This window comes from Aedes aegypti, chromosome 2 (assembly GCF_002204515.2).
Source record: "Aedes aegypti strain LVP_AGWG chromosome 2, AaegL5.0 Primary Assembly, whole genome shotgun sequence".
In the NCBI taxonomy this organism is placed as follows: Eukaryota; Metazoa; Arthropoda; class Insecta; order Diptera; family Culicidae; genus Aedes; species Aedes aegypti.
Window position 1 is genome coordinate 115,756,504 of NC_035108.1, and position 27,411 is coordinate 115,783,914.

Sequence of the window (27,411 nt, forward strand, 5' to 3'; positions counted from 1 at the left end):
AGAGTTTAATTGTTAGAAGAATATCTTGTACAATGACTCAGATTTACTATCACACTAAGCTCTTACGGTGAATTTCACCGTAATCTCAACAGCTGAACAGTTCGGTGAAATAAAACACCGTAATTCCGTCGAAATTTTACGGATTGCGGTGATTTTCCACCGAATACTGTAAAAATTTACCGTACTCCGTTAATTTATTTCACCGAATTGTTCAGCTGTTGAGATTTTACAGGAATCCGTAAAATAATTTAAGTGTATACAGATTACGTCGTCTCTATTTCGCCTTTGATTGTTGCCTACATGAAGGTTAATTATCATTTTCGAGTATACTCAAAAAACTTCAATATCATTAATTTCGTTGTTTCTTTTTCAAGCTTGTCATACACGTCAACGCTTATATTTTGCGCTCATGCCAGCAAAAGTTCTGAACTGTACCACCGCTAGGCGATGGAGGTCTACAATGAACAAATTTCGTATGAGACTTCATACAGGGAATGTAGAAGCAAAATGAGGAATTGAATTGCATTGAATCGAACCGAATTAAACAAATTAACTTCTAGAAACGTCGTAGAGTACAAAAAGCTAGTCTAGAGTCGAGCAATCTCAGTTAGGTTGGCTATTTGCTTCTTGTTTCCAGTGCCTGCACTTGATCCTCCCCCCAAACTGGAGTAATATCCGGTCTTATCGTGTAGTATTTCCATGGTACTGGTTGCTTTTCCGCCGCCACCGGTTCCACCTGAACTCGACGGACCCTCGATGCACTCGCAGGACAAACTTTGATCCGAAATGTTGTACGGTGCGAGGATATTTTCCGTCGACTTGGTTGTTATGGTAGTCGTCGTAGTTGTCGTTTCCTGTAGGAACTGCGTCGGTGGAGGTGCATAGTTTTCTACATCGACGAAAGCTGAGTACCGTTCGTAGCCGTTCTTTCTCGGAATGGAGTTCCTGTGCTGGATGGTGATGGTCGTTTGCGTCCTGGTCTGGGCCGCTGGAATGTTCGCCTTATTCATCTCTAGATAACCGTAGCCATATCCATAGCCTCCGTATCCTTTCATTGCGAGGTTGTCCCAAGATTTGGGCTTGTGAACCGGAGGCCCAGCGTACATAGCAATGGGCTGTATTTGGCCGGTATGAGGATTGATGTATTTCTGAACGTAGTAGTGGTGTTGATGAGTATGCGGACGGCTTGGACCCGCAGAACTTGTGGCCGGGGGCTTCTTGTGGGCCGAACCTGCCGAAGCGGACGTTGATTCGCTGTGCGGTTCCCAATACAGCGTATCGGTGCTGATGGATGTGCTATAGGATGCTGGCGAATTTTCCGCAGCCGGATTGAACTCGCTGGATGTGCATGAATGAAGACTACAATGACTAGTTAAGCTAGCGTTTAGGTCGTAAACTTTGGCATGGTGATGTTCCTGGAGAAAAAGGGATGCAAATGGGAAAGATGCAAAAATATGGCGATAAGGATTGAGAGGAACTAGCTCAAAATTCAAAATATAGGTTCAAGGGTTGTGTTTCATAAGGTCATCTAGCGATTTAGGGTACGGTTCTATAACTACGAATCGAAACTTACGTGCTTATCTTTACTATGGCGATACAGATAGTTAGCCTGTGACTGTGGTGAAATGTGTGGCTGTGACTTGGGACGAGGAATGCGCTCTTTGGCGCTCTCTTTCGCTTCCTTGTCCCGATGTTTGTGCTTGTGATGATGGTCTTTGTGGTGTTTGGACTTGCGCCGCGAAGGAACACATTGTGGATCACAGCAAGGGCTGGCGAGGTCGTACGCATCGAGACTGGTGTTGTCTTTGTCGGCCTTATTGCCTTTGTCACCGCCGCCGCGCAGGAAGTGACCCATGCACGGATTACAGGAGTGCCCGTGCAGATGTCGCCGTGAGGAGGATTTCGTTGATTTGGTGTCATAGTTGTGAAGACTCTTCGTTGGCGATGTCGACTTCGGTTGCTGACCGCTGCCCACGTTGCTATTGTCAAGGGAAGAACCACGGATTACATGCTGATGATCTTTACACAATTTGGCCGTTGATTGAGCACAGCTAGGGTTGAATGATGCGGCTCCCGAGGAGTACTCGGTATTACCGGTAGCACCAGTCGAGGTCGATGGGTGTATCACGTAGCGGTAGTTGCTGTCCAAGCACTGTTGAGTACAGAATAATCAAACAGACGTAAGAATGAGCTCCATGTTAACAGCCTAGGTATAGTTTAATGGTTTTCTTATATTGCGTACTTAAAACCCGTTATACATTTAAACCCTTTCTGTGTTAATGCGTTTGAAAAATAACATTGGAACTATCTCCTCTACGTTTTTGAAATAAGCTTTCGACGTACCACTTAAATTTTGCCATGCTATGGAAAAGAGTAAACTTGATGAAGCCTTTTTTGAATAATGGTAGAGTTCAATGAGAACAGGCATCAACAATGTCGGGTACGTGAGACGGAGTCTACGGAACGATGGGTTCGATGAGGAATGTATGCAGAAAACGTGCGAAAAACGCCACCTGGATGAAGCAGAGTACAAGGACATGAAACATCTGTGCTAGTCTCAAGAAGCTGAGAGCTCTACCAAACATTCAACTCGCAATGGCACAGACGAAAATGAGGTGATCAAAAGGTGAAAGCAGCACTTCGATGAACACTTGAATGGTGCTGAGAGCTCAGGCAATGAGGGTTAAGGCAACGGAGGAAATGTCTACGACAGTACTGTGAACGAAGGAAACCAACCAGCAACAAGGGGCACTTAGAGGGAACTGAAGGATGTTATTCATCAGATTAAGAACAATGAATCTGCCAGCAAGGATGATATCTGAGTTGAACTCATAAAGATGGGACTTGAGAAGCTAGCTATTTATTTACTCCGGCTCATAGGCACAATCTGGGTACCAGAACACGCCCAATCTACAAGAAAGGCGATGCAGCACTTTACAGTAAGTAAAATTTCTTTGTTGTTTTAATGTGTGTTGTATACAACAAATTCAGCAAATCTATATGAAATTCATAATACTCACATGGTACGCTAGCATGAACTGGGCGGGCGGTGGTACAATGTACGTCTTCTGCCGTAGCAGCTTCTTGACGTCCTCCGTCGATGAAGCTGGACGGCAAAACGAGGGACCGGACGCTGATTCGACGTCAGTCGTAGAACCGGGATCGATGTCATCGGTGGAAGGGGTGGCCTTCTTCCGCGCCGGTAAGCTGTGAGTTTTCCACTTTCCTTCCAGTAGCTCCCGCTCCTTCAGACATATCCGCTCCAGGTCGTTCATTTTGCTTTTCAGCAGCTCCTGGAGGTGGATGTACTTCAGATGTAGCTCTACCTGTAACAAACATCTGCTTTGAAATTCGTAAAATCTAAATAGTTTGAGAAACCCTTTACCTTTCGACAGCAGTCTTCAAACAGCACCACCATTCTCATTCGGTTATCACAGTTTTTGATGAAATTGACCAACGTTTTGTGTTCGGCCTTCTCCATGTCGTACCCATTGATCGACAGGATCACATCTCCTTCCCGCATGCCCGCTCGATAGGCCGGCCCGTCGTACTCGACGTAGTCCACGTAGGTGATCATTTCAACCTCCTGCTCCTTCTTGTAGTGGATTCCGTAGCTCTGCAGCGTAAACCCGTAGGAACCGTTCTTCTTCTCAACGATGATCGTTCGCCGGCGACGATCCTCGTCCGGTTTGGTGGAAGCAATGCGGTCCGATTTGACCTTCTCCAGCACCTGTGACTGTGGGCCATGTGAGAATGCAGATAATGATCAAATGTAATATGTTAGAATTTGTTCTGATCAGATATATTGTAATAAAACTATGTTAACGAATTATTTGACACATGGCTTATACAGTTATATGTCGTTATCACATTATATTTACATAATAATGGTGAAGTAGTCCCTTTGACTAGATCCACCGCTCTGGGCAGTTCAAGGACCTAGATCAGGGTTTCCTAACAGGTGGTCCGCGGCCCTCCCCTGGCGAAAAAAACGAATTTTTAAAATAGTGTCTTCAGCATTCATCTCTTTCAGCGTCTTGGTCACATTATTCAATAATTCATGGTCCAACTAGAAATTAAATTTCTGTTAAAGATCTTAATAAAAAACATTCGATAAATGTATTGACAGATTGCAATAAATCTTGCAAGAAATGTGTTATGAAACTCAAACGCTATTGCCAAGCATCTGTTAGTTACTTGAAATGAATTTTGTTTCAATAAATATTAGAGGAATTCGTCAAAGTATCCGATTAGGGATAAAAACATATGTGCCAGGAATTCATTCTGGGATTCCTCTTTATTTTCAATTATACTTTTTTCTTTCGATACTTCAAATAGTTCTTCAATTACCATTTCAATAATTTATCCCAGCTCCTGCGAGTAGCTCGAAATTTTCCATGGAGTCCTTAGTCACGCACCCTCAGATATTTTCCTGCCTCTCAAAGTTTCTTCAAAATTTTATCTTTGGTTTCATCCAAGAATTTCTATGAAAACTCTACGAAAGAATTTTTCTCAAGATACCTTCAATAATTTATCTTTGGAATTCCAGAAAAAATACATCGATTTCTCTTTTTTCAAGGCGGATGCGTATCGTGGAAAATTTTACAGTTTGAAATTTCAAAAACCGTATTCAAAAATTCATGTAGAAGTAACCACTATTTGTAAATTTCTAAGAGTTATAAGAATTCAACCTGATAAAAGGTGCTATATTTGGATTTTCGCCGGATATCAAAACAAAATTAATGTGAGACATCTTTAATGGATTTTTTCATTCCTGATTCTTGATGCTTCCCTTGAAGTATTGTTCCCAAAATTTCAATTTTTTTTTTCTTCGAAAGGCACCTTAGGAAACAGTGTAGAGCTTTTTTCAAGCTTCATCCAATGCTTCCTACGGGTTTGCTTGGGATGTTCTTAGAAAAAAATCTTGATAAATTTTTGGACGACTTCCTGGAAGAATCTACAAATAGAATAAATTCTTGAAGAAACTCTTGGATAGGGTTTCAGGAATTATTGGAAAAATAATGTAAAAATCTGTGGATCAAATTCTGGATGAATCTAGAATTATGCTCAGAAGAATACTAAAAAGAGCTCCTGAGAAATTTATTGTTTAAGAAAAACCCGCAGAGAAGCTCTTCCATTAACCTGTGTAGGAATGTTGGTGATCTAAGAGTAATTCTTGATTTTTGGAGTAGCTGTTGGTGTTAATTTAACAAGAATACTCTAAGGTATGCCAAAACGAATTTTTGAAAAAAAAAAGTTAAAGTAAATTTAAAAATTTTTCTCAAAGATATCTCTGGAAGAACTTTTGAAGAAATTCTTGAATTGCATGGCATTCAAGGATTAATGCATAGGATTCTACATAGAACTTGTATGGCAGAGCCCCAGAAACATCCAAAGAAACGAAAATAGATGAAATATAAAATAAATTATTGAAATAGTTCTGAATTGATTTCTGCAATAAACAATACACATTGATAGTGTTCCTGAAACAATCCTTAGAGGAATTCTGAATGTAATTCAAGAAAAATAATGAGAAATTGCATGTATCATTGCAATGATGGTTTGATGCAACCATGATTTAATTGTTAGGAAAAACAATCGTCATGAAAATTTCAGGAATCCAGGAAAAGGAAGAATACAAGAAAAAATACTTGAGAACTTTTTGGAGTAGTTTACGAAACAATCTTCGCAACAAATGTTAAATGTTTAAAATTCATGAACTTATGCCTTGAGTTTTAAAAATTATACTTTTGATGAAATGTGTAAACCGGAGTTAAAGCTGAAACCAACTCCTGAGAAAATCTCTACAGGAATCTACTGGAAGAAGTTTTCTTAGAGGAATACCTCGAAAAACTATTTTAAGGATGCCTGCAGAAATTTGGGAGTTATTTCTAAAAGAAATGTTGGTAGAATCTATCATGGGAACTGAATTATTATGTCAATAACTGGCGTGTCAATAACTGGCCAATGTTAAATTACTGGTCGACTGGAAATCAAATTCAATCGAGATCAAGTGAACGTCAAACATGAACAAAAGTAAAAAAAATCCTATTTGGATCCATTTTTGAAAATATAATTTCAATATGATACCGTTTTGATTCATATTACGGACACTTAAGGACTCAGGGAAATATAACCCAGCATAGAGCATACAAAATAAATCATTCTGTATGATTCCTTAGCGCTATCGAGCGTCGGAAGCCCTTTACTTTCGAACGGTGGGTGAAGAATACTCTTCCGCAACTTCAATAATTTTAAATAAATCAAAATGTGTGGCTTTTTCATGATTCTTATTCCGGACGCTTCCTCACTTTTGCCTCATATTCCGGACACTTTGAATCGAATTCCGGACAGCTCATGATAATCATTAATGGAACAGTCAAATCATCAATCGAAATCGTTAAACCACCAAAGAGACATCTAAGGTAGTTGGGCATTATAAATTTTCAAAGATATTTATGGAAAAAGTTTACTTAAACGAGCCTTGAAATTGAGAACTTATGAACAGCAAAAATTGAAACATTTCGCGTGAAATGTTTCCCATACAAAGTAGAGTGTCCGGAATTTGAAGCTGTCCGTAATATGAATCAAAACGGTATAACCGTTATTTGAGCAAAAAAAAGTTGCTAAAATGCAATTCAAGAACGCGTTCTATCGTATTTTTCAATAAAACAAGATTTTATCATAAATTCTAGGAGCCTATTCTAGGCGACAAGGTACACGAAAATTTCCAATTCAATTTTTGTACTTGTTTTTCCCGTTTCCATTCCAATCTTCTTGATAATTTTATCAAAATGTCCAGAACATCCATCCATTTCAGAGGAAAAACCTAAAATATTTCAGGAAACATCTTTAGAAAATGACTGACGAGGATTCTGAGGAAATTGATTGACCAGAACAATCGAAGTTGCACAGGGAATTTATGAATGGGGCTTGGGGTTAGCTTACCATTCTTCAATGTGCACAAATCGAGAGCACAAATTTTAAAAGTCAATAACGGCGCCGGCCACGTCCTTACGGTCATCGGGGAAAAGAAGGAATGTTAGTTAGACAACCGTTGTTACTAGAGACCTTTTATATACATTTTATTATATACATATATTATTTTATTTATAGAGAGTATACCTCTGAACAGTGCCGTAGCATGCGGTTGGCCAGGTTGGCACCCGCCAAGGACGCCAGCTTTTGGGGGCGCCAAAATACATCACGCATTTGATAAATTTTGGAAGAGATTTATTAAATAAGGGCGCTTCCTAAGTCTTTATCATAACAATGGAAAATTTTAACAATTCTTGAATCGCTTTCAAAGATTACGCAGTGTAACAAACATGACATTTATGCGTGTCTCACGGATCATATTATGTGTCTCTAGTAGATTTGGTGTGGCTGAATCTTATGCCGTTCTCAAACATTTTCCAGCACGTCACAGCTTTTAGTTACGGGTCGCCAAAGTTGTGAAAAACACTGGTTTAACTTATGTTTACATGGAATTATAAGTATGAATAACCAATTTTCTAAGTGATCTTATCCATCATGCATGCAGAATAGGACTTCAACTTTCATTTAAGATGTAATATGGTTTGAATGGCACGCTTTAATTTTAAATAAATCGATTTTTTCAACATGTATACGGTCTTCATACATACATCTTCGTTTCTCTTATATGGGAAAATACAATACTTTTCTAAACCATCAAAATATAACCTTTAAGCATCTAATATATTGTAAAATTTGTAGATAAGCGTTGTTTAACACATGAAAATAGATTTCTGTGCCAAATTAAGTAAATAAATTGCCATACAAGCTGGCAAACTTGTATGAAAATTGGCCAAAATAATCAAATTCTGCATCTTCAACAGCGAATGTTTGAAAAACTAGACGTGCTATGATTTTTCTGAGAACGGCCATGGATTCAGCAAACCTAAAATAAAATGAATAGCGGTATTTTGGTGCTTGCGACAAAAATGTATTCCGTAGTGTTATTTGATGGTTTGGATGATCCCAATTGATCAATTTCAAAATTTACTTGCTAAATTTCTAATAAGCGTCTAGGCCTCTCAAAAGCGATCTATGGCCGCCTTAAGTATAGTACAATCATATGGGTAAACGTGGTTTACGGCTTAAGCAAAGGCGAATAAATCGGCCCTAAGTGATCTTCCTTGTATTTTTAATAGCCGTTAAAATTTGACATAGTTTTAAAGACTATTAAAATCATATGTGGTGTTCAATTTGAGGTTTTTTGAGAAGAAATTACTAAAAAATTCAAATGAACTCGATGAGGATTATAAAGACTTTTAAGAGTTGCTATCATAATTTTCTTATGCATTTCTTCAAAACATCTTTTAGATAATCTTCATTACTTCTCAAGAAGAACTATCTTGTACACTTTCTACTAATATATACCCAATATAGTAATGTACTCTTAATTAGTGAATACTTAAGTCACAACATGATATTTTTTGTTGATTTCGATAATAATTTCATACAGTAGCCGTCTTTGTATTTAAAAAAAATCTTCAATTACAATTGACTAGCATTAGATGTGTCAATTTATATCACATTTCATTTAAAATTACGCAAACGATGAAATATTTTACGCAAAGTCCATACTGAAGTTAACCTGTAATTTTAAAACCAGATGAAAAATTTTGGTAAATGCGAATTGTTTGTTACATGCAACTCGATGTAACGTTTTTGAACTGTGTACAATCAAAGTTGATTTAAAGTTGGACAGGGGTCTATCAGCGCCATATTGATGTTATAATTCATAACATTAACTCGACATTTGTGGGGCCTTTTCCCATTGTAAATCCACTTTAACTATAGTTATTCAGTAATGTACATAAGGCTAGTACACCGTTTATTTGCAAAAATAACATCTTGAACAGTATTGTTTTTTTGGGATATTTGACGAAAGCTTTAATCGCATACAAACTCGCATTATGAAAACAAAATTGACTTAGGGGCGCCCAAAGGAAAGTTAGCCAAGGGCGCCGTGGGACCACGCTACGGCTCTGCCTCTGAATCTCCATAGTTGTCATGGAAAGGATATTTGGTTAGTGGGATAAGGTAAAGATCTGGGAGTCACCAATGGTTGGTGATGCGATCCATGATATAATCACGCCTAATCGGATTCGCGATATAGATAAACGCATTGTACCCCGAACAAGTGTTCATCACTCGCCCGCACAAGAGCAAGCACTAGGTACTTACGATCCACGGTGCTTTTTCATTTCACTACTCGACCAACGCTCGACATGTTTGATCCTGCCCTCGTCACTCGCCCCCGTAGGAGCAAGCGTCAAGGTCGAAAGATCAAACAGAACTCATAATATGTTTGTAAGAAATTCTGGAAAAAAGTATTTCAAATCTGTAGAGGCATTTCCGAGCAAACTTTCAACGAATCCTGGAAAAGTCTGTTGAATGTGTTGGAATCTTCCTATGAACATAACCTATAAAACTTGATTGGAGTTTTGAAGGATTGTTTTTGAAAATTGCTTAGTGGCTTCGAGAAAGATGCAAGGTATGGTCTTCTTTCGATATTATTAGTGTCTGGTAAGGGTTCAAAACAGTTGGGAATCACTGGTATGAACGTATTAGCACAGATTGTCTGTGTTATTAGGTTCAACATCCCACTCATTTTTTCTGCACTGTAATAATAGTGGACTACTTAGGAAAAACACTCATAATATGCTGATAACATCATGATATATGTGATTTCAACATTTCAGTCTATAAACATAATTTAGAATATAAGTATGTGGATATATTTTTAGCTTAGTTCCTTCAAAGGATCTATTCTAATATATACTAGGTATCGTAAAACGAAGTAGCTTTGATAGTTTTATTCGTGGAAAAAACTGATTGTTTCTGCTTTTTGTTTCAATCATTTTAATCAATATTTTTAAAAGAAGTACTGCTGTCTTAGTTATTGATTTGATTTGAAATATTTCATGACGATTCATTAAAAATGCAGCTATAATTTTTCATGTAATCAAAAGTCAATTTTAGCTATTTTGGGTACCGTAATCCGGGGTAGCATTGATCAGTTTTTTGGATTTTTCTTAAAAATTTCATTTTAAAATGCATATGTTGCATGTTTTATATTTATAAAACAACTACTGACAACCATTTCTCGTCTCTATATACTGTATTTTATTTTCTGAATGTTTAAAGTATAAGCATAAGCATAAGCATAAGCATTGATGACTCGTTATCGAGGAAGAAATGTTAGTGTGACGTCCATTGCTACTAGAGACCGAGATCACCTCTGCATCTCCATGGTTTTCACAGGAAGGAGTTTTGTTAGTGGGAGGGTTCAAAAGCTATATGATCAGGATTCACCTTGGTAAGTGATGCGATGCATGTAGCCTCAATTTAAATAGTTATCTATGAAAGCGTCGACATGTTTAATGTCAAATTTTTCAAATGTTATTTTAAGTAATTGCGATAAAATAATAAAATAATAGGTACGTGTATCTCATTTTTTATAGAACAGGAATAAAGGCTTATTTCGACACTTATAGTGACGAACCATCCATACTATGTTTAATGATTAAATAAATATAATATTGCCATTGATAATTTGTATTCACAAGCATGAAACAAGCTCACCAGTTGGTAACCCATCCTCGACTGAAATCTCGGCATATGCGTGTTGATTTAGCTGAGCTGAACTGAAAACTGAGATTTAAAATCACTCCGACGATGCGTGAGTTATTAGACTTGGGCCTTCACAAAGCACTGTCCAGCAAAATGTGGATACAAGATAAATAAAAAAAATCCCTCCGGCGAATCTTGGGTTTTACTAAACGCACTCTTTTTTATAATCTAACGCACAATTTCCTAAATTAATCCACACACTCACGACGGTACAAAACGACGAAGTCCAATCGATTCGCGGTGGTTTCCAATAACTTACGATTGACAAAAATCATTTGTTGCTTAAAACAGCACTATTTATTAAATACCGTAAAACGGGGTAACTTTGATAGTTTTTTCGAAGAAAACTTGAATATTTATGCATGCTGTTTCAAAGAATTACAATTTATATTTTTAAAACAAGTACTGGTATCCTAACTATCGATTGCAGTTGATAGATTGCCAAAAGATTAATTCTGAATGGATATATAATTTTTCATATAATCGAAAGTCGTTTTTCTGTTTAGGGGTAACTTTGATAATGCAGTATAAATCGAACAAAATTTAATCAATTACGGAACATTTATAGTGCGTTGCATACCTCTAGGCGTTTAACGCTATATGGAAATTTCTGACTTAGATTACGAAAATGGTCCCAGTTTGTAAAAATGGTTTTCGCTAAGAGATTTGAGACCGAATTAATGTTCTACTATAACTAGGCTGTCATGAGTAAGTGACGAACTCATTATGACTTTATCAAATAGTGGTCGTAGAACAGATTGTTTGTAAGCGATGCAAAAATGCTAAAATCTTGTAAATTTTTAATATTTGCATAAAAATCCTCAAATACACTTGATTCCAACGAAAATAGCTTCGACATGAAGTGTCATACTAATACTCTTTACTCTTGCATTCGGTTTGCTTAACTGATTAACAGAAACTTTGTTATTTCGTTTAGCATGTTGTGGGTCTTGCACTATCAAAGTTACCCGCATTATCAAAGTTACCCCGTTTTACGGTACAAAAGAATGTGAGACATGATTATTTGACTTGTAGGGGCCTTCCTTAGCCGAGTGGTTAGAGTCCGCGGCTACAAAACAAAACCATGCTTAAGGTGTCTGGGTTCGATTCCCGGTCGGTCCAGGATCTTTTCGTGATAAAATTTTCCTTGACTTCCCTGGGCATAAAGTATCGTCGTACCTGCCACACGATATACGAATGCAAAAATGGCTATTTAGACAAAGAAAGCTCTCAGTTAATAGCTGGGGTAGAGCTCATAAGAACACTAAGCTGAGAAGCCGGCTCTGTTCCAGTGGGGACGTTAATGCCAAGAAGAAGATGATTATTTGACCATGTCATCCATAATCATAAAAATAATTGTGTACAAAAGTTGAAAATTTTTCGCTTGAACGCATCTCAATTTTCGTAAAAACTTTAATGCTTATTAGCTCATGAATATTATAGGGAGTAGCACCATTCATGCATTGAAAAAGTTTTATCGATAAATGTTGATTTGAACTTTTCATGAGAAGTGTCAATGTTAACCCGCTGATCAATGTTACCTTGGATTACGGTAGCTTTGATAATGGGTATGTAACGTATGTAAGCACATGGCAATCCATAGCCAAACTACTGTTTGTCACCATTGCAGTTGGAAGTGGATTGGAGAATGTTAATAGACAACGTGGATTAGATATGATGCACTAAAGTACAGAATTAATAAAAAAAAACACGTACAAATGTGTTTTAAGTTGGACAACCATCATTGTTAGTCTATCAAGGTTTTTACGAGCGCTAATGGCTGCCACAATCAGGCGCGCTTTCTGGTAGGGATCAGTCGATATGACGTTTGGCTTGGGTCCCGTGTTAGCACCGGTCCTCCACCGATGTAAACAAATGCATAGACGGATCTGTCACATGAAAAGGCCTATATAAAACGACTCAAGCCAAACGTCAATTCGACTGATCCCTACCAGAAAGAAGCGTGTTTGCGGCAGCCATTAACGCTTTTTAAAAAGCTGGACAAGAGTTTATATCAAATTAAATTTCTGAATAGATATCGAATGATTTTCATACTTCAATATTGAATCAAGCATAAATCATTCGTTTTTCAATATAAATAGGTAAATACATAACGACCAAAATCGAAAAAAAAGGTATAGTATATAGGGCGTTACATACCTCTAGGCGTTTAACATCATATGTAAATTCTGACTTTGCACTAGGTCAGCCTAGTTGAAAAGGATTAGTGACGAACTCTTTAAAACTTCATCGATAAATTCGTAGAATAGATTTTATGCAAGCGTTTCAAAAAATTCCTAACGTTCAAAAATCTCGAAACTTCGGTTAGAGAATGGAATACAGTGAAGCTTCTCGATTTTGAACGAAAAAACTGCCTTTGAAAATACTCAAATTAAAGACGAATCCTGCCCCTTAAATTCAACTATTTTCAATATTCGAATGCAAAGCCTCAAGAATTACGCTTCGACACACACTAAAAAAATCTGAATATTCAAAATAACTTAATGTGAAAAACTGATCTAATCAGGCAAGTCGTAAACTCAATTGCAATTTATTTTCGAGTCATAAATGCCATAAATCCAAAAACACATTCTTGTTATTGAAATTTGCTTGTTTTTACATATACGGTTTCATTTTCCTATCACATAACATAATTTTCAATGAGATGTGACTTAAATTTACATCAATATGACACAATTGCACCCTTCGTTCCGAAGAAATGTCAAAAAGCACAACCTGTTGAAACAAAACAAAAATTAGTGATAGATTTGATTACCAGTGCGTGTTTTGCCAATTTTCCGGATATATTACGAGAAACCAGAAGATAACTACAAATTAATGTGAGCACGTTCCGGCCGTCGTGGAGTGGGTTCCAGAACTATCCATTCAATACGCTTAAGATTGGAAATCAATTGCTGTGTTCGCTGGATGCAGGCATACCGTTCAATACTTTATGTTTGATAGAGCTGATATTTTGTAAGTACGTTAATTGAATAAAAAGTGTAATGATGAGAAGAAACGGTATTCCATTCAAATTTACATTTTGAAAGAAATTTCCAGTGGGAATCATGGACAGCCTTTGAGGTTAGGTTGACGGGAGGGCGTCTTGTTGTAAAAGTACTTGCTATAATATCTTGAACAGTAAAATTACTCCATTTTCGAAACGCGTAGAATTAAAATCTCACTTATTTTTATGTCATTTGGCTCGCTTTAATATGTCGGTGCAAAATGACATAAAATTACTCGATTATTTCGAAGTGTGCAGAATTTTCTTTTTCGGCCTTCCTTAGCCGAGTGGTTAGAGTCCGCGGCTATAAAGCAAAGCCATGCTGAAGGTGTCTGGGTTCGAATCCCTGTCGGTCCAGGATCTTTTCGTAACAGAAATTTCCTTGACTTCCCTGGGCATAAAAAACTAATCGTACCTGCCAGTGGCAGGCTGCCACACGATATACGAATGCGAAAATGGCAACTTTGGCAAAGAAAGCTCTAATGCTGAAGCTGAAAATGCTCTAAATGCTGAGCTGAAAATGGACGTAAATAAAATGCCATGAAGAAGAAGAATTTTCTTATTTAGTAAATTCCGCATTACAAAAAAATATCTGGATATTTCTGCAAAATATCAGCAGTTAGTTCCGTCTAAAATTTCTACTAGCATTCCATTATAGTTTATAATTTCGTTATAATAATTTCTCCAATAGTTCTTACAGCATTTCCATCAGAGGTTAAAACTAAAATCTTTCAAAAATTACTGAACAACCCATCTCCCTCCAAAATATTATTTTTTTCGAGAATTTTGTGATTCTGATAATTCTCAAAAATAAATCCAGTTATTCCAAATAAAAATCTTTGAGATTGAAGCCTCTATAGCAATTGCAACATAAATTTATGAATCAACTTGTCCAGAGATTAATGTAATAAAAAATGATCATACAAAAATTATTCATGAACAATGATTTATTATAACTGCATTGTTAACCGATGAACCAAACCAACAAACTCCGAAATGGTTTCCTGTTTCAATGGTTTAAGAAAACGTTAACTAACTCTTCTCTATACAATTTGTAAAAAAAACATTTTTCAGTTGACCACATGTTTATTTGTGGCAAATGAGATTTTACATTTACCTTTGAGATAAAAACCTGTACATTCTTTCCATTTTCTCGATTTGGTTAAAGCGTAGAAATCTACATTTTTACATGCATTTAATTCCACATTTCAGAACATTACAGCTTCCACATAATCTCCAATCTTAATCCGTATTTTATGTTCATTTTTATCTCCTTGCCGCCATCGGTGGGGGATGCAAAAATTGAATTTTTGATTTAGTAGTCCACCTCATAACAGCGGATTTCCTTCCTATGAACACATTTCGATCTCCGCTCCAGGCTCAATTGCTGCTTGTTTCGTACCATCTTGCATTCCACTTCGTTTCCGGTCGGTATGTCTACCATGAGGACTGGTTTTTACGGTTAGAACTTGGTCGTGGGGGTCGTACATGAACCATGTAAAAGTTTAAGAAGTAAGAATATGATTTACATTCCCATGCGTTGAACAAAGCGTTTCATAATCCTTTAGTAAAACAAGTTTTCTGGAAATTTTATTACGTAATTATTGTGTGACCCCTACGTACCTACTCATTTCGCAGACGCTTTTCATTTCACATTTTTTTTCCTCCGGCTATAGGCAAATGTCGCTAATGGTTTTCCACATGGATCAGATGTGGAGACATAAGCCAAGAAAGCCGTCGTATTGCATGTGGAATAATGGAGCGCTGCCCTGAAGGTATAACAATTTTTCATTTTCCACTTTCCCTAGCCTTTTCTGTAAACACCATGTAGATTTAAGGGCGCATACACAGGTTGGCGATACAGGCTCTACCGCTTATCGGATCGTGAAAGCCGCATAAATATCTATATATCCTTCGTATGAATACGGAGTGGGAATTGCATAAAAATTCTAAATAAAACATATATCTACCAAACGACCTTTTTGTGCCTTGATTATTATAAATAAATGATAGTTCTATCAGAAATGTTATCGCTCTCCTTCTAACCCCATTAAGTATGAATTGTTTCTAGAAGTATTCTGATGGTATAACGCCGAATAATTCCCATTGATTCTCTGATGAATTTCCTCAAGAATTTCTATTGAAATGTTCATCTAGAAGTTCCTTCAGGAATTTCCTCATTGGGTATTTCAAGAATCACATTCAGAATTTTACACAGGTTTATGTGAGAAATCCTACCAAGAATTATGGATATCTAAATTTTTTGATAAGCTCACTTGCATTATTCAGAAATCTTGGTAAACTGTTTGGGACTTTCAAATGAATTAAAGCAACAATTCCTAATAAAAAAAATAGGGATCCATAGATTCTTTGAAAAATTCGTTCAAAGATACCACTGGAAAAACTTAAGATTTCTTAAAGAGACGCTTCTAGTGATTCTTGAAGACAATCTTCCTTCTAGAACCAGCACATGCAACTACTCGAAGAAACTTCTTACATTGATTTCTTGAAAACACAGATTCTCATTTATACAGCTTTTTGAGGAACTTCACCAGGATTTTTAAAGAATTTCTAATCAATATTTAGCAGCTGCCAGTAGTGAAAATGCTTTGGGCGTATATCACTATCGAGTTGGAGATCCATAGAAAAATTGGTTTTCATGGCTACTTCGGTGGTGTCTTGGATCGCATTTGCTGTGGTTTTGTGTTCTATAACTGGATACCTTCCAATATCGATTTTTGGAGAGTTGACTGTTTCAGAATTTGCTGTATAGATAATACTTGAATTCACCGAGGTTTCTTATTTAAAAAACATCAGGGATTTCTGGTATTTGTTTAAAAATTGCCATAAGAAATTTTGCATATTCTTCGAGATTATTACAGGAATCATTACAAAAGTTCTTCAGAGATACGACCAATAATTCTACAGAGAAAACCTCTAAGCGTTGTTCTTCAAATACAAGTACCTCAAGAAATTTCTCCATATACATATTCTCTTACGAATTGATTCATGGATTCCTCCAGAAACCCATTGAGTTATTTCAGGTATACCCCTTCCAGGATTATTGTGAGACGATTCTCTCAGATTGGCATTTTATAGATTTCGTGCAAGAATTTCTTAAACAAACTGTTAAACAATTCTTAAACTACACTTTTTTATATTAAACTTTGGGAGGGATTATTAGAGTATGTTTAAAACTACAAATAAACTTTAACACTTCACTTTTTGCAAAAAAAAAATAAAATACTAAAATCACTAAGGTGAGCAAATACCTTTAAACTCTAATATGTGTTGCTTATCTTGACAGATAGGCCTATTTCGTCTGCGACTTACAGACTTCTTCAGTGTCGAGTGCTCGACTTTCACTACATGCAAAGTCGAGCACTCGACACTGAAGAAGTCTGTAAGTCGCAGACGAAATAGGCCTATCTGTCAAGATAAGCAACACATATTAGAGTTTAAAGGTATTTGCTCACCTTAGTGATTTTAGTATTTTATTTTTTTTTTGCAAAAAGTGAAGTGTTAAAGTTCATTTGTACTTTTATTTCTAAAACGTTTTTATTTCAATAAATCTTATAAAAAATCTTCCAAGAGTTTTTAAAACAATGTTCTAAGAACTCTTTGAGTTTCTAAAGCAAAACAACATCATTTCTTTTTGGATTTTGACTAGGAATTCCTTTAAGAATATGAATTTTATTGAGGACTCCTTCTATCTTGCTTGGCTCCTGAAATTACACCAAAAACTACTTCAAAGGTTTCGCAAGAATTTGCCTAATGTTTGCTACTAATTTTAATTTATCTAGGAGTTCAGCCAAAGATTTCCTGTGATGTTTTCCATGATTTCTCCAATAATTTAACCTGAAATTACTCTGAGCACACTTTCTCAACAAATAGGTATTCTTTTCTATCCAAACGTAAAGCATTTGACAGCGCTCATTTTGTTTCATTATATATCTACATGCTTTTTAGGCTATGAACCGTTTCACCGATTCGTTTAACTTTTAGTTAAAATTTGACAGCTCGATAGTTATTTCCCCTCAGGTTTAAAATAACCCTGCTCTGGAGCATGGTTAAACTTGACAGTTCAAAAGTTATTTTCTGCTCCTGTGAATAACTAGAATAACTAATCATCTGTCAACTTTGTGCTGAAATACCTCTCGACTGTCAAAGCTCAAATGGGTCGACCGCGAAGTTTAATTTAACCATTTTAGGGGAAAATAACTATCGAAATGTCAAATTTTAACTAAAAATTAAACGAATCAGTGAAACGGTTCAAAGCCTTAGTTCCTCTATTGGTGTCATTTCAAATATTACAAGCATTTCCTTTATCTAGGTGTTCTGTGCTATCATCTGTAGCATCCTAATTTGGTACAACTAAATTACGTTTTTATTAACATTTTGTTAGGCCAACTTTCTGAAAATCTCCACATTTCCGAATGTTCGGGATCTTCCGGAGAACCAAAAATTGGCCGGTGACGACATTGCACATTGCACATTGGTCCCAAAGCCATATCTAGGAAGACAAAAATGATTGCGATTAAACCGTCAATTTTAGATATATGGTGTCTTCGGCAAAGTTTCTCCATATTTTTCAGACATTTTTTTTCAGTGATGTGAAATTAGGGTGGCCCACATGGTTTACGAGATTAGCACATAAACTTTTTTGTTGACGCATTTAGGACTACACAATGTTCTACAATATTTTAGAACAACCGATTCAGAACCCAAATTTCTATCTCTTATAGTTCGCGAGTTATGATTAAAGTGATACTGAAAAATCAGTTTTTTCTTAATAACTTTTTATACGATAATTTCTCGCAAAAACTTTGTTCCGAGCCCTTTTAGAACTTTTGATTGCGCAACTTTTTGCCGAAAAAAAACTACTGTTCTATCTGTTATGGTTACAGATATATCAGAAAGTTTCTTCGAAAAATGGTTGTTTTCAAATGCCTCCGAAAGGCGCAAACGGATTTTCAATTTTTAGAAAGTTTATCTCTTTCTCTGTTTATGGTGAGAAAACTGTGAGGACGTTTTTGTTTGAAAAGATTGACAAAATTTTGAAAATAATATGTTTTTAACCGAAAATTGTTCATAACATGAAAAATAATCGAGATAGCTCTTTGGTGCCTTCAGCAAAATTGTGCAAAATTGAAAGTTCTGAAAGTGTTCCATACAAATTATTTATAAAAAATCAACGCTTTAAGGCTCAAGAATCCATCATTCAATCATCAGCAATCATCAAAAATTGAAAACCAGTTATTTCGCTTAAATCAAAAGAAATCCTCATGAAAATCTATCATTGCATTACAGATAGCAAGGACAATGCAATGAAAGATTTTCTTGAACATTGCTTCAATTTTGAGCGAAAAAACTGGTTTTGAAAATTTGTAAAACGATGATGGTTATTTTCCTCTTAAGATATATTCGACATAAACCGAATTTTATATGGTAAAGAAAACGAAAAAAGAAATATATTTGCTGGAACAACCGAAATAGGGTAGATGTACCAATAGTGGAGGTACTAAGCACGATTGAACTTCATTTAAACGCCTAAATTCAAGAAGCCCAATTAATGTACATGTTAATATTGTAACGGGAAGTAACGACCATTGACTTAATGAGAAAAATGATTTCATCGCAGTAATCCACGGCATGTCAGTGAAAAATAATACCTCCACTATTGGTACACTGTTCCTTTAGTTGCGGTATATTCTTAATTTGTGTTCCTATAGTTGCGGTATTCGTTGTTTTCTTATGGAATCCTCCACTATAGGAACACTTTACCGCAACTATTGGTACAAGTAAGCAAAGCTTTAGCAATTTTAGTGATATTCATCAGTTTCAAAGCAATTTGAACACTCTTTTCAACTGTTCCGTGTATCAACAAGCCAATACGTCGATTGGCAGTGTCGGTTATGTGACTAATGTAATGAAATCAGTGAAAACGGCACTACCGCAACTATAGGAACACCCACAACTAAGGGAACACTTACCCTAACTGCATGTAAAGTCATTTAAAATTGAATTTATGTATTGATATAAGATCGATCACAGTAAGCGAAATATTAGGAGTTAGGGAAAGTTCATTGCTGAAGCAGTTTCAACATCCATGGAACATTGATCCATAAACGAAGTCTTGTTATTTCACGCGACATAAAGTTTGCCCAGCTAACCTATGCCGTGATCGGTTATAAATTGCTATCGCTCTGGCTTACTAAGCAGAAGGTCATGCGTTCGATACCGGTCCCGTTTATTATATTATCAACCCTAAAATATAACAAAACGTATACATTGAAGAATTCCTTCAAATTACCAAAACCTTACTTCCCGTGATATCCTCTCATAGAAATATAGAAGTATTTGCAATTATTCTATCTGGGCAACCAACTTATCCCATTCAATTCAATTAAATCCAAAAACTCTGCCACAACGAATTGGTCACGGCAGCATCCGCCTGTTGAAGAATGCATGAATCTTGAACAAGAGCCAGATATAAATCCCAAATGTCTGTCTAAGGTAACGAACCAGAAGGTGGGCCTTGATCACTTGAAAACTGCTTCAGCAAATAATTTTCCTTCTTTCAACTCCTTATATTCCGCTTACTATGATCGATATCAATACATGTGTATTCAATTTTAAATGACTTTACATACCGTTTTGATTCATATTACGGACAGCTTCAAATTCCGGACACTCTACTTTGTATGGGAAACATTTCACGCGAAATGTTTCAATTTTTGCTGTTCAAAAGTTCTCAATTTCAAGGCTCGTTTTAGTAAACTTTTTCCATAAATATCTTTGAAAATTTATAATGCCTAACTACCTTAGACGTCTCTTTGGTGGTTTAACAATTTCGATTGATGATTTGACTGTTCCATTAATGATTATTATGAGCTGTCCGGAATTCGATTTAAAGTGTCCGGAATATGAGGCAAAAGTGAGGAAGCGTCCGGAATAAGAATCATGAAAAGGCCACACATTTTCATTTATTTAAAATTATTGAAGTTGCGGAAGCGTATTCTTCAACCACCGTTCGAAAGTAAATGGCTTCCGACGCTCGATAGCGCTAAGGAATCATACAGAATGATTTATTTTGTATGCTCTATGCTGGGTTATATTTCCCTGAGTCCTTAAGTGTCCGTAATATGAATCAAAACGGTACTGTTATTTCGATTGTTCGATTGTTTTTTTTTTTGCTTTCTTTACCATATAAAATTTGGATTATGGTGAATATATCTTAAGGATAAGTAGCCCGTCATTCGTTTTGGCAACAATGATGACTTTTCAGCTTGCATTTCAAAGTGATAAAACTCAATCTTGAGAGTTTATATTGACTTGAAAATATCTCTGTACGCGTTAACATGCATAAAGTATGCTAATACTTTTTCAGCTATGTCAGTACAAAACCAACTGATTTTCTTTGATTCGAAATCGTGAGATGAATTAGCAACAATCACCAACGACGCGTACAAATTTCAATGACGGCCTACTTCGCCTTAAAGCGTTGATATTAGAAAAAACTGATTTTTCAGTACCACCCTAACTTTTTTGTTAAAAAAAATCATAACTCGCGAACCATAAGAGATAGAAATTTGGGTTCTTCGGTAAAGTTGCTCCAAATCGATTGTTCTAAAACAGTGCTTCCCAAACTTTTTCAACTATTGCCCCCTTGAGGCCAATATTTTTCTGGAATCGCCCCCATGATATGTGATGTGTGAAATATTTTATTTAAGCGCTGTACGCCAAAAAAATTATTCGACTCGCATATTCATAGAATCATTATACAATAACTATTACAATGAAACCTCTATGAGTCGATATTGAAGGGACCATCGACTTATGGAAATATCGAGTCATGGAACAGCAATTCTTTGGAAAGCTGCTTCTAGGGACCATCATAGTAACCATGAAATTATGTTTTTAGTATGGTTCCATGAGTCGATATCGAGTCATGGAACATCGACTCATGGAGGTATCACTGTATGTAAGTATTTTCTTGAATATCGATAATCCACAATTATTAGGAATGATTTACTGGTCTGTAATTTATGATAGCAATTTCAACAATATCTTGCGTGCACTATAGGCTGCTGAATCAGTTTTCAATATAAGTTCGGCCCTGTTTCAACAATTTAAATATAATATATGCATAGGCATCAATTTGTGACGAAGCTCTCCAAAATTAAATCAAATGGAATGTTTCACAAGTGAACGCACAGACATGGTAAAATCCAGCGCACAAAGTTGTAAGTAACTTAACCTGAATTCGACTGGAATTGAATTAACTAATAATTAAATATTGCAGCTTAAGCGATACTCTGCGGAAAAAGCGAGTTGCTCAAAGACATCCGAAATCACACCAACAGTGACTAATCATTCCGAGCTTGTGAAAATCTCAAATACCGACCATTCACTCCTGATCAAATCAACGCACAGTTCAGTAACAATTTTTCCTTGAATAATGCGATTAGCAGTTCCAGCGAAAATGAGAATTTGTCTCAATCTTTCGAGTTCAATGACATGACATGACATGACATAAAATCGAATGCTGTAGGGTTAGATAACATTCCTGTAAAGTTTATTAAATTAATTCTCCCATTGTTAATCACACCTCTAAAATACATTTTTAATCAAATTATTAAAACTAGTATCTACCCTGAAATGCGGAAAATTTCAAAAATAATTCCGATTGAAAAGAAAAAGACAAATCCTTCTCTTGGAAATCTAAGGCCAATCAGCATACAAAATGCATTATCGAAAACATTTGAGCGGGTTGCAAAGAAACAAATAAGTAGCTTCATTAAAAGACATAACTTGGCGTCACCTTGCCAGTCTGGTTATCGTCGAGGACACAGCATAAAAATAGCCATTCTCAGTATTTCTGACGACATAGGAACTGTCATAGATAGCAATGGCCATTAGACTGATGCAAATTTTGAAGTTTTTGCTCCCCTATGCTTAAACGATGCTTAATTGATCTTCCCAAAATTTGAATTGATTCGGAAGAAATTTGGTTGTGCACACGCCATTTGAAGTTTATATGGAGATTACTATGAAAAAGGCAAACCTTTTGTGTTCAGTCCTCTAACTGCTCGTCATAATAATCTATGGAAAAGTGACCACACTCATCTTATGTGAAAATTTCCCAGCTACAACTTTGCCGAAGATCACATTTTGATTGGATGTCTGAATATTTTGCTATTCTTGATTCCAAAGTTCAAACCACGCTGAGATGATCATTCAATTTCTTTCAGAGCAACACTGCTTTTTTGCTGTAGAACATAGTAGCCTGGATTACTTTGATCTATTCTTCCCGCCAGGAGCACCACTGTTGCCTGCCGAGCAGTTAGTTAAGCATGTAAAATGCAAACCCACTTTATGATGATGAATAACAATTTATCCCGACGTCCAATCAAAATGTGGTCTTCGGCAAAGTTGTAGCTGAAAGTATGCCACATGAGAAGATTGTGTTCACTTTTTCATAAAACATCATGACGAAGAGATAGAGGGCTGAATACAAAAGGATGGCGTTTTCCATAGTAATCTCCATATAAACTTCAAATGGCGTGTGCACAGTCAAATTTCTTTCGAATCACTTCAAACTTTGGGAGAATGTTATTCACCATAATTAAAATCGTTTAAGCATAGGGGAGCTAAAATTTCAAAATTTGCATCACTCTAATGGCCATGTTATCATGATTCTTCTGGACTTCTCTAAGGCGTTCGATACAATCTGTCACACTAATCTTTGTCGTAAATTAGAACGGCAATTTGGATTCTGCTAAAGAGCTGTGTGTTTCATTAAATCAAATTTAAGTTATCGTTACCAAACTGTTTTTCATAATAATTGCTTTTCTTCACTGCTGCCTATCACTTCTGGAGTTCGGCAGGGATCAGTGTTAGGTCCACTCCTCTCTTTACTTTACATTAACGATTTGCATTCAACTTTGAGAAATTGTTTGGTGCATATTTTTGCCGATGATGTGCATATCTTATTTGATTGTACCAGTTTAGAAACAGCAGCAATCGAAAATTTAATCAACGAATGTCTCTCTGATGTTTCTAGGTGGGCCATGGAAAACTGTACCATTCTAAAAACGCATAAAACTCAGGCTATGCTTATTACACGTAACAGAAATATTGTAAACGAACCTAATATTTTTCGAAATGGCGATAAAATAGAGTTTTCGAACGAAGTTCTTAGCTTAGGAATTACCGCTGTGCGGGGTGACATTGGGCCTAGGGGGTGACTTTGACCGCCTCTATCGATGCCTTCCATGGCTAGTAGGAGCGCCAAAAAACTAATCTATGCCCATCTATTGGCTATTTGTAACGTATTCTTGAAACTTGACACATTGTTTTCATTATTCTGGCATTACTTTGCTGTAAAAATCTTGGCCCAAAGTCACCCTTATGGCCAATGTCACCCCGAACGACGGTACCATTCAAAGCAATTTCGAGTGGGATATATTTTATTTTAAAACAATGCCGTAACATATATGCAACCTTGCGAACCCTTAGAATTAAAGGTGAGTGTCTTGGAGCAAAGACTAAATTGATGCAATTCAAATCCCTAATATACCCACACTTTTTGTTTTGTGATTTTTTTGTCACAAGCTTCTGCAAATACTATAAATCGACTTAGAGTAGCTTTAAATTTTTGTGTTAGATTTGTATTCAATCTCAACAGATATGCAAGCGTGACTCATTTACAGCATTTTTTAATTGGTTGCAGGTTTGATAAGTTTACGAAACTTAGAAGTGTTGTTTTGTTTCAAAACATTATACAATCTAAAACACCACCGTATTTATTTTCGAAAATAGCACCATTAAGAAGTCAGCGCGGCAGGAAGTTTTAAATCCCCCGTCATAGAACATCACAATACGGGAGCTCATTTTTGTAAGAGGCATACATTTCTAGAATAAACTACCTTCTAGTATTCAAATCATTAATTCTACATGGTTTTTTTTTTAGCATTTTAATTAGTAAGTTGGAAGTTGTGTTAATTTTTAATGTGTATCTCAACGTTATTTTTTGTAATCATGTTATTCTTATCCTCAGCACTTAAAACATACAAGGCAACAGTCTTAATTTTAAAGAGATCAATAAATAAATGAAAAAAGCATATATAGAGTATACTTCCGCTAGAAATGTTCATTTTTTTTTCTAATATTCGGGACGGACCCGGTGTACTGGTTAGAAAACACGCCTCTCACGCCGAGGACCTGGGATCGAATCCCATCCCCGAGATAGTCACTAAAAATTTCAGTGACGACTTCCTTCGGAAGGGAAGTAAAGCCGTTGGTCCCGAGATAACTAGCCCAGGGCTAAAAATCTCGTTAATAAAGATAGAAAAAAAAATAATTTTTTACTAATAGGTTCAATGTTCCAATTGCATTTTAAAATGCAAAAAATAACAAAAATAGTGAAAAGTTTTATCAAAATTGACTTACTCATATTTATATAATTGCTACTGATAATTCGCTGATCACAATTGCATTGCGGTTTTGTAAAACCACATTTGATCTACGTTAGAAGGAATATTAATGACCTCATAAAAATTTCCCTCTGCTCAAAGCATCCGAAATTGAAGCGAACGAAGCGTGCACGTTGTTTGCATACAAATCGTTCTTACTATGAAATATATACGTAATCCAGACACAGACATCGATCAGCACACAATGCAAGAACGAATGGTAATCTGTATAGGCTATGTGATAATAATTGCAACTTTTACTTAGCACATTTGTTTCTCGATTGCCGACATATGATTCATCATTTGTATTCTAAAACAAATTGCTTGCATTTTGAGCTCAAGTGATCATCTATCTAGCGGATAAGATGCGTCGCGTGACAACCTACCGATGATAATTCCAGCTCATCATCGCTGAACAGATTGTTACCGGATCGATACTGTCGTTTGTTCCGGTCGGCATTCATCCTGGCGCTCGGTTCAATCTCACTTGCGGATTACACTGGAGCACCGTTTAACCTCCCACACTTTAACACGACGACAAGCTCAGGGGATGTTGAATTTTCCTTTTCCCTCACCGAGCACAGCTTGCACTCGTTGTTGCATCTTTCCACATTACATATCACTGACTGTGTAAACTGGCGTTTGCTTTCTTCTCTTTCCAAGCGAATCGATTTTTCCTAGCTTTGTTTGCCACTGCCGATTTTGCTGTGCGGCATATCTATATATGATATACGTATATCGCACACAGGTGCTAGTAGAACGCTGCAATCCTAACTTCTGACTCTTCTCGCTGACCACATGAAACACGATTTCGCAACACGCTAATTAGTGGATTTTCTGCTTTCTTGTTTACACACTTTTCGAGTATACAGCTCAGGTAGCAATAAGGGACAGTAGAACACTAATTCTTTGCTATATAGTGCTTATAATATTGAGGAGACTCTTCGTTATCTGGCTTATGAGAATAAGGGATTGAGGTTGCACTTTCACTGGGAATCTTGGATAGACAATACTGATAGACTGAATACGTGGAATTACGCGATTATACTATTCTTTAGCTTACACGACGACGAACTATACGACTAACGATGTTTCAGCACATCCAGGAAGCAATTAATACCAGTAGTGTCGGCAGTGTCTACCTTCGGGCGCCATGTTTTTCACTTATTGCTGCTCTATATATGGATTGGGCACTGCACCTCCAGAGGACGCGACACACGGCATACGGGATCGGGACAGCGAAATTTGGACGACACGAACAGCGTGACAGTCGCCGACACAATGGAAGAGAGTGGTAGCCACTATCATCAACTTGGGGATAGCCAACTCTGGATCCAACCTAGGTATCTACATTAGAAAAAAATGTAAACTTTGCTAATGACTCTCACGCGAGAGGCGACCCATGTGCGCTTGTGCAAATTGTGTCATGTGCACGTTGTTTGTTTGGGGGGATATGGGAACAAACAACTGCACGAAATTATACCTGAAGCGATCCTTGCTGATACAGTGAGATATCATGAGGTACACCGAAAACAAGACCTTAAGCTTAAAATAACATGTACAGAAAATTAAGGGCCTTCTTCTTCATCTTCTCCTTCTTGACATTATGTCCTCACTGGGACAGACCCTGCTTCTCAGCTTAGTGTTGAATGAGCTCTTCTATTTTCTGAGCTTTCATTTTTTTTTCCAAGTTGATTCATATTACTGTGAAATGAAGTAAAATCGATAAGTGGATGCTGTAAATTAGCCCTGCCCAACCTTTTTGAATCGCGGGCCAAATCTCAGAAACAGAATTTGATGGAGGGCCAATTTTTTTTTTAAGTGCACAATGAAATCAACTTTTGTAAAGTCAAACAAAAGCCAGTCAATAAAAAAAAAACATTTTTTGAAAAAATGAAAAATGTTGTGGGACTTTTGTACATGATTGTGCCACAACGTCTAGCATTTTTATAAGAATCTGACCTGAACTTTATGGGTATGGAATTCCAGATTTCATAAAAATCCTACTTGAATGTTTGAAAAATTCTTCTTCAAAAAATTCTACAATGAGATCCTGGGTACTGTGAGAATGCTGCCCAACATTTTTTGATAATCTTGTCTAGGATTGAATGGAAATCATGAGCAAGATTCTTTGAGACTTTGTATGGGATTTTTTCAGAATCTTGATTAAAATTTATTTCATAATCCTATTCTGAAATCTGTGCAGTTGCTGTCCAGGATTAAAAATAAATCTTGCTCAGAATTCTTGAAAAACCCTACCTAGTT

The 27,411-nt window shown here is 36.4% G+C and overlaps 1 protein-coding gene across 1 annotated transcript; it reads right to left on the reverse strand.

The window, feature by feature from the left end:
• Positions 1–247: 247 nt before the first annotated feature.
• Positions 248–26,439, reverse strand: LOC5565532. The gene is made up of 5 exons (XM_021842067.1): positions 25,533–26,439; positions 3,386–3,736; positions 3,021–3,326; positions 1,574–2,152; positions 248–1,415 (listed from the first exon to the last, which is right to left on the reverse strand). The coding sequence occupies exons 1-5, from the start codon at positions 25,608–25,610 to the stop codon at positions 588–590; spliced, it is 2,142 nt and encodes a 713-aa protein (XP_021697759.1). The 5' UTR covers positions 25,611–26,439; the 3' UTR covers positions 248–587.
• Between the last annotated feature and the right edge of the window lie 972 nt (positions 26,440–27,411).

What these genes read in the sequence shown, in the direction of transcription:
- LOC5565532 (XM_021842067.1), bottom strand. Translation starts at nt 25,610, where the DNA reads ATGAATGCCGACCGGAACAAACGACAGTATCGATCCGGTAACAATCTG. An exon ending in TTGAAGACTGCTGTCGAAAG is followed by an intron (nt 3,327 to 3,385) that starts GTAAAGGGTTTC and finishes TGTTTGTTACAG; the next exon opens with GTAGAGCTACATCTGAAGTA. An exon ending in GCCATAGTAAAGATAAGCAC is followed by an intron (nt 1,416 to 1,573) that starts GTAAGTTTCGAT and finishes CTTTTTCTCCAG; the next exon opens with GAACATCACCATGCCAAAGT.